The following is an 8,347-nucleotide window of genomic DNA, read 5'->3' as shown; positions in this document are numbered from 1 at the left end:
AAAACGAGTCCACACTCGTTACTTTCCGAGACAAGCCAGCCGAACCTCGTTCAAATGGCTCTGGTGCATCAACAGTGTCAAGCGAAGAAAATTCAAATCAAAACCGAGAAGCGTCAAACTCAACCGATAGACAGAACAACGACGATGAGCAAAACAAAACAGATGACCCATCGGCAGGAGCCGATCAAGGTGAAGGCGACAACGACGACGGTGACGGCAATAGCGAGAACGGAAATAACACCAACGAGCATGAATACGGCACCGCAACGGCAAAGAGAAGATTGTCAACTGGAACAAACGAAACGAATGGAACGGACGCAATAGAACAAGAATGTAAAAGAACATGTGAAGATCAGAGCTGCCCAGATGAGCTAGAATATAGCGACGGAAACTTTTCCAAATCAGAGTGGAAAGTCTACAATACTAGATCTAAGAAAAAATAATTTGAATTGTACTGTTTTTATATGAATTACTATAATAATAATCTTTCAGAGATGAGCCAGCCTAGGGCTGAAAGTCTCTATAAAAAAAAAAAAAAAAAAAAAAAAAAAAAAAGGTGACGGGCGAGGAAACAAATTAAACAATCGATTAAAATTTCCTCAAATGGTTTGTATTTTCCAGAACAAAAGTACAGTACGGTTTGGTTCTCATAATTCCCGGCTATTTACACACACACTTTTGGCATACGTAGTACTTAATCTAAGCTGGATGGTATGATGAAGTGGAGTTTGAAGAGTTTACATCCACTCTGGGGTGTCATCCTCGACTATTTCTCAACCAACCGACCAGTAGGATGTTTAACGACGATGGAAGGAATGGTAGAGCGGGGCGTGGGCGACGTAGGCTGGGGCGTGGTATGCCGGTGCATGGTAGGCGGCCAGAGCGGGTGCGTGGTGCACAACGGCTGGGGCGTGGTGAACATAGGTCTTGGTGTAAACGGGGGCGGCGGCTACCAGCGGAGCGTGGTGGGCAACAGCCAACGGGGTATACGAGTGCGATACCACGGCCGGGGCGTGGTACGAGCCAAGGCTCAGATGGAGTCCACGCTTGGTCTTCATCGATTCGGAGGCCATCTCTTCGGCGCAGACGGCGGCAACCACGGCGAGAAGGACAATCTACGGAAGAGATAATAATGGGTTTAGGGATAAATAATAGCTAGCAGCTAGCACAACGACGCTTCTCAATGCGATCAGTTTACTTCAGCCGCCAGAATCGAATATCTTTAGCTACTGGCAGCTCAAGAAACCGTTTTTTAGTTCTTGATCAAATGTTGGATTTTGGAGTTCCTCATCGAATGTAGCGTTCGTCAATCGATATTTCATGTGACACAGGCTTCATAACTATACATTACACAGATAAAAATATGTTGTGATTTTAAATGTATTTTCATGCACATATTTGGAGCATGCAAATAAACGATCAATCAATCTCACTCTTCTTTTAAATCGAAATAAATTTAAACTGAGCTTGTTTGTAAAATTCAATCAAATTAAATTGAATATCGAATGTTAATTCGTTTGATAGGGTTGGCTGCAATTTTACACGTCGTTGAATTTTCAAAATTATTTGCTGTGTAGGGTGCCAAAAAGCGCAGGTCTCAATGCCCCAAAATATGTGCTCCAGATTGTGCTGCTAGAGGAAACGTTCAATATGCACCCCCATCGTCATCGAAATGTCAAGAGAACAAAAAAAACTTATAAAGAGTTTAAATAATTTTTCCAAAAAATAAACATTAAAATGAAAAAAAAAACTCCTCGGATTTGCTAACGAATGTTTTAAAAATCCTAAAAAAAAATCCGAAAATTTTATCGTTGCCCCATCAAATTATTATTTTTTCTCAGGAGTTTCTCCTCCAATTGCCCGGAAACTCCGGCAGGAATTTTTCCGGTTTTTCTTCGGGAATACTTTCTGGAATTCTTCCGAAAATTCCACAAAGAAATCAACTGGATATTTTTTAGTAGTTTTTCTTGCAGTAATTCATCCAGAGATGTTCTCCTCCTTACAAGATTTCATCCGGAAGTTCCTTCAGGAATTTCCCCGCAAGTTTCTTCGAAAGTTCTCACAGGAATTCCTATGAAAGTTCTTTCAGACAATCCTTTGAAAGTCCCTTCTGGAATTTGTGTGGGTGTGGAACAGCCCTTTCATTTTGGTGTACAGCGAGCTTAACATCCGCTACTCACGACTGTCTGCTCGGCACTAACCTCGAGTGGCATCGCAGCTGGCTCACACAGGCAACAAGCTGATCTGTAACATTCAACTGCACACCGGCGGACAGGTAAGATGCGTGGCATCTTGATAGGTGATTACTTTCTGGATTATTTCGGACTCTCACAGAATTCTTACGGAAATCCCTCCAAGAAATCCTCCAAAAATTCATTCAGAAATTCCTCCAGAAGTACCATCAGGAATTCCTTCAGAAGTTTCATCAGGAATTCCTCCAGAAGTTTCATCAGGAATTCCTCCAGAAGTTACGTCAGGAGGAGATATTTCTGGAGGGACTACTAGATGAGTTCTTGTAGGAAGGAAGGAATAAGAAACATTCTTAAGAACTCTTGATGGAACTTCTGAAAACATTCCTTGAAGAAATTTTAGGAGAATTTCTGAAGAAACTTTCGGATGAATTCCTGAAAGAACTTCAGGAGGAATTTCAAAAGTTTTTTTTTGGAGGAAGTCCTTAAAGAATTTCTATAAGAATTTCTTGTAGATTTCTTGAAAGAGTTCGTGAAGAAATTTCAGGAGGAATTTTTGGAAAAACTTCAGGAGAAAACTTCAGAAACTTCAGAAAGATTTCCAGAGGGATTTTCTATAGGAGTTCTTAAGGAATTTTCAGATAATTTCCTGGAGGAATTCCCAGAGAAAATCCTGGAAGAATGCCTAAAGATTTTCCTAGAAGAATTACAAAACGGAATTCGAGGAAGAATTCACAAAGGAATTTCCGGAAAGAATTCAAAAGGAATTTTTGGAAAAACCATTGGAGATGTCAATTAATAATTCCTAGAAGAATTCGCCATTAAATGCACACAAGAATTCGGGGAAGGGTCGTTTGGCCGAAACCCATTCGGCCGAATGCCACTAGGCCAAAAGTTGTTTGGCCGAATATTCCATTTGGCGGATGGCCTAAAGGGTCATTTGGCTGAAAGGGACATTTGGCTGAAAGGATGATTTGGGCGAGAGGGTCATTAAACCGAAAAGGTCGTTTGACCGGAAGGGTCATTAGGCCGAATAGGTCATTTGAAAAGTGAGAAATTAGGAGTATTAAGAGAAACGTCTCAATTCTCATTCCTCATTTCTCACCTTTCACTGTAAAAAATTAGGAGCGCGAAGTGAGTAGTGAGAGGTCTTACTACTCGCTTCGCGCTTCTCACTTTTTACAGCGAGAAGTGATAAATGAGGAGTGAGAAGTGACACGTCTCACTTTTCACTTCTCATTTCTCACTTCTCACTGTAGAAAAAAGCGCCAAGTAAGAAGAGAGACGTCTCACTACTTACTTTGAGCTTCTTACTGTTTACAGCAAGAAGTGAGAAATAAGGAGTGAGAAGTGAGATGTCTTACTTCTCACTCCTCATTTCTCACTTCTCACTGTAAAAAGTGAGTAGTGCGAAGTGGGTAGTGAGACGTCTCACTACTCATTTCGCGATGCTCACTTTTTTTAGTGAGAAGCGAAAAATGAAGAGTGAGTAGTGAGATGTTTCTCTCCTAATCCCTAATTTCTCACTTTTCAATTGACCTAATCGGCCAAATGTCCTATTCTGCAGGACAATGCTTAGGGTGGCTGGGTTCGATTCCGGGGGCGGTCTAGGCAATTTTCGGATTGGAAATTGTCTCGACAATAAGCTGCGAGGCGGCTCTGTCCCAGTGTGGGAATGGATTGCCAATAAGAAGAAGAAGAAGAAGTCCTATTCGGTCAAATGACCCTTTCGGTCAAATGACCCTTCCGGCCTAAAGACCCTTTCGGCCTAATGACCCTTTCGGCCTAAGGAAACTTTCGGCCAAATGACCCTTTCGGCCAAACAACCCTTTCGGCTAAACGACCCTTTCGGCCAAAATGACCTTTTCGGCCAAATGACCTTTCGGCCAAACGACCCTTTTAGCTAAACAACCCTTTCGGCCAAATGACTTCCGGCCAGATGGGTTTCGGCCTAATGGTTTGTTCGGCCTAGTGACATTCGGCCAAATGGCTTTCGACCGAATGGGTTTCGGCCAGACGACACAAGAATTCAAGAAAGAATTCCTAGTAGAATTACTGAAGGAGTTTGTGGCAGAATTCTTGATGGAAATCCTGAAAGAACTAACGAAGATTTTTTTTAAGAAATCTCGTGAAAATTCTTGGTAAAACTCCTTAAACGATCAATGGAAGAGTTTTTAAACGAATTCCAAGTGAATTCTCGAAGGCCCATATATTTCGGTTTAAATTAAATTTTCTTAAGGGGTTACTGGAAGAAGTGCTAAAGAAATTCCATAAATAAAATTCATAAATTTTTTGGATATTATCCACAAAAAAATCTCTTCGGTATTTTAAAGATTCTTAGCGGATTTTATGTACGGGTTTCAGGGGGAATTCCTAAACTATTTCAATCTATCGACCTAATTTTGAACACAATTTCTGGGGAAAATCCTGAATTCTAGACAGCAGTACAGATTCAATTTCATTTCAAACTTCCATAAACATTTGAGAATTTTTCACAAAACAAAAATAATTTAGCATTTTTAAAAGCGAAAATTGCAATTATGAACGAAAAATTTTCCATAAAGAAATCAAAATGTTCCACGGAAACAAATAAAAAATTTCCATAAATAAATCAATATTGACAATAAACAATTACAAAATTTTCAACAAAATTCCTATTTTTTTTCCACAAGTGCTTTACGGAAATGAAACTTGAATCATGCTCGAGGAATATTTGCAAGCACTCGGAGTATTTAAGAGATGGGTGCTTAGGATCATCTTTGGTGGTGTGCAATAGGACGGTGTGTGGCGGCGAAGGATGAACCACGCGCTCGCCGAACTCTACGGCGAACCCAGTATTCATAAGGTAGTTAAAGCTGGAAGGGTACGATGGGCAGTGCATGTTGCAAGTATGATGGACAACATCCCTGCAAAGATGGTGTTTGCTCCAGACCCGGCAGGTACAAGAAGGCGTGGAGCGCAACGACTTAAGTGGGCTGAGCAGGTACAGAACGAATTGGTGAGGGTGGGGCGCAATCATGATTGGAGAGCTGTGGCTTCAAATCGTATATTGAGGCGTCAAATTGTTGATTCATTGTAATCTGTTTAGATAGGGTTTCTTACCCCATTCCCGGCCTAACATGCGTACGACTGCATTATTTAATTGATATTTATGACAGGAAGCAACTTTTCCTGAATTTTGTGGGCTGTATAATACTGCATTGGGGTTCACTTCTGCTTAAAAAATAGCTATTCGTGCTAAATATCGTTCAAAAAAGCTTTTGTTTGATTTAAATTAACGAGGTGCAGCACTCATTTCAGTCATAGCGATTCGCGTTCCGGCATACATAAAACCAGTTCCCGGCCTAAGCAAAATTTCACTCAATCTCTCAACATTTTACTCTCATTCTCTCTCGGGACGGTAGAAAATGCGACGTAAACAAAAATATGCACGTTCCACGACAACAAGATGCCAGATGGTATTATTCATAATCATTTTTATTTGGTTGAGAAGATATATTTACTCATCCAAATTTCTTTCAAATACTTAAAAACAATATTTTTTTCACCTTTTGAAATCGAGAGAATAACATGATAGCGTCAACGTATTAGACAGTTTTCCTATTAACGATGAATGATCATTTTCATAATCCTGGTCTTTTGGCAGCACGGTGCGGCTAGAAGTTCTTAGGCCGAGGTGAATTTTTGTTCGGTTTGAGAATACATTTTTAAATGTATTCTAATATGTTTATATTAGTTCTAGTGAAACGAACAAATAGAAAAGATCAAAATTAGAATTATTGTGTGGTGATTAACATCTTGAAGCAATGATTGTATCGAGCACTGTGACGATTTTCAGGTAGGTGTTTATTTGATGATACCGTTTTGTAAAAGTGGAAAGAATCACTCTGGCTCAGTGGTGTGGCATCGGAGAGCGAAATTTTGAAATCTACATTTTTATTTTCTACAATTGGATCAATTAGGAGTAAAACAAGTGATTGAAAAATATTGAGTATTGTGAAAAATGAATGGGAGACTTTTTAAAAATTATCAATCATAATTCATAAACCTACGGCTTCAAAACAGTATAAATCATTAGTTTTCTGTGCAGTGAGCCGGGAACCGGGTCCATAGGCCCAAGTAGTGATTTACCCTATAAGCTAAATTAATGAATGAATTTGCATTGAAACCACTGTCCGACGTAGCAACCCCCATCGCTGGTGATGCTCCCATGCAGTGTTGCGCGCGAAGAGAAAAGGAGGAGAAAACAGTTCTAGACCAACATTTGAAAAGGGCGTAACAGCCAAATTTTATTCCTTCTGATTCTTTGTCTACATATCCAGCTATATATGTGGACAAAGAATCAGAAGGAATAAATTTTGGCTGTTACGCCCTTTTCAAATGTTGGTCTAGAGTTGTCCATAAATTTGTTTCATTATTATTACTAACACCTTTTATATTCGCTTTGTGAATTGCGATGTTTCGTTAATTTTTTTATATTCCCGTTCGAATTTCCAATACCTCCAGATCGCTAAAGAGAGAATAGTTGCTAATTTATGAGACACGGAGGTAAATCTTTAAAAGCATGGATAATCATTATTCTTCGATGCTGATACAGTAAAATGTGCAAGTATAATCAGTGCATTTAGTTTTGTTCAACAAAACAATTGAAAAAGTTTCTCAATAACCATGAAAAATTGGCTAATTATCACTTCAACTTGAAAAAAATATAATTGGGGTGAAATGAACTCATCATGAATAAAACGTGGCAGCTGCACATAATATATACTGTCCAAGCAGAGGCCCGGAACACAAAATTATGTTATTCATTTAAATCGTGCGTGTTTGTCTAACGGGAAACACTTCCTCGAGGAGAAACTCAATTTACCCATTAATGGGATCTTTTTCTCTGCTGAGAATTTTTTTTATGAATTATGAGTCACGCCGCTGAACTTCAAAACATTGATTTACTTTTCTTTTTCTGCAGAAAAATAGAAATAGCATTTAAAAGTACCCAGACCTTAATAAGTTCTGGAAAACATGCGAAAACTGACTTCATCTGTTGTTACTAAATTAGTTCCGAAGAGATTCGTTTAAGTTTCAGTTGGCTTGGAATTATTGATTTTCATAAACCATAAACCAATCATTATAAAAATTTAAAATGGACGATGAAATTCCAAGGAAATGATTGCATACCGTTATTATTGACACTCGTATTGATTTCAAGCGAATGTAAAGTGAACATTTTATGTCGAAATATCCTTCATGAAAATCTTGGCAAAATTGTGACGATTGTTTCATAAACGTAACCAACACTTTCAAATGGTCTAGACAGGAAAAAATAATTTTGAAATAGCAACAAAGGACAAAAAGACAAGGTTTTCTTCAATTTTTATTCCGGCCTGAGTCTGAGATACTCCTTACGAGTACAAACTACTACGATCACATCTTTCAACAATACCATTCCAAAATTGGTGATGAATTAAAATTGTCGGACAAAAGGAACATCATAATTAATCACTTATCCACACTTTAGAGGTCGCCCTCAATTGAAATCACGCTGTTGGGAGGACGATTCATACAAACTTGACCAACTGGACCAATGATTAACAATAGTCCTTGTCGTCTGTAGTTTTTAAATCTTTACACTTCTGCGCAGCCACTTGGTACAGAATTTCCACATTTTCCAGGATTGCTTAACAATTATATCAAGAACCTTGCACTTTTCACTTTTTGATATAGTCCAGTTTTGATACCGTAAATCAGTACCTTCAGAAAACCAACTTTAGAACACAGATAACGTTCTCACAGAGGGCACTTACGAAGAATTTCATGTTGATGCTTGGAAAGGTAAAACGGATAGTCCACAAAGAATAACTACGGCGCCGGTTTCGAACTGTAGCACAGACACTTGGTTGCAGATTTATGAGTCAAAATATGAACTAGTCACCTCTTTTATATACGCGCGCCATACACACCCCGGCAGCAGCGCCCAGCATCCGATCGGTTGAGACGCGCTTGGTTCCGACCCCTAGACGGCGCAGGCAGACCGTTGGGCTTCCCAATCTTCGTAGTAGCCGTGCGGGTAACGGCGGCGAGGGGAAGCGACCTAAGAACTCGGATAATGTGTCACATGTGCGCTTGGTCGGGAGGTTACCACGCACCCTGACATGGTAGTT

General features: G+C 39.5%; 1 protein-coding gene across 1 annotated transcript; it reads right to left on the bottom strand.

Annotated features, from left to right (window-relative positions):
• Positions 1-588: 588 nt before the first annotated feature.
• Positions 589-8,130, bottom strand: LOC134203447 (pupal cuticle protein G1A-like). The gene is made up of 2 exons (XM_062678325.1): positions 7,991-8,130; positions 589-1,115 (listed from the first exon to the last, which is right to left on the bottom strand). Exons 1-2 carry the CDS (start codon positions 8,000-8,002, stop codon positions 798-800), a joined length of 330 nt encoding a protein of 109 aa, XP_062534309.1. The 5' UTR covers positions 8,003-8,130; the 3' UTR covers positions 589-797.
• Between the last annotated feature and the right edge of the window lie 217 nt (positions 8,131-8,347).

This window comes from Armigeres subalbatus, unplaced genomic scaffold (genome assembly GCF_024139115.2).
Source record: "Armigeres subalbatus isolate Guangzhou_Male unplaced genomic scaffold, GZ_Asu_2 Contig1857, whole genome shotgun sequence".
Taxonomy (NCBI): Eukaryota; Metazoa; Arthropoda; class Insecta; order Diptera; family Culicidae; genus Armigeres; species Armigeres subalbatus.
Note: the sequence above shows the minus strand (reverse complement) of the source record. Positions and strands in the feature narration are given on the sequence as shown.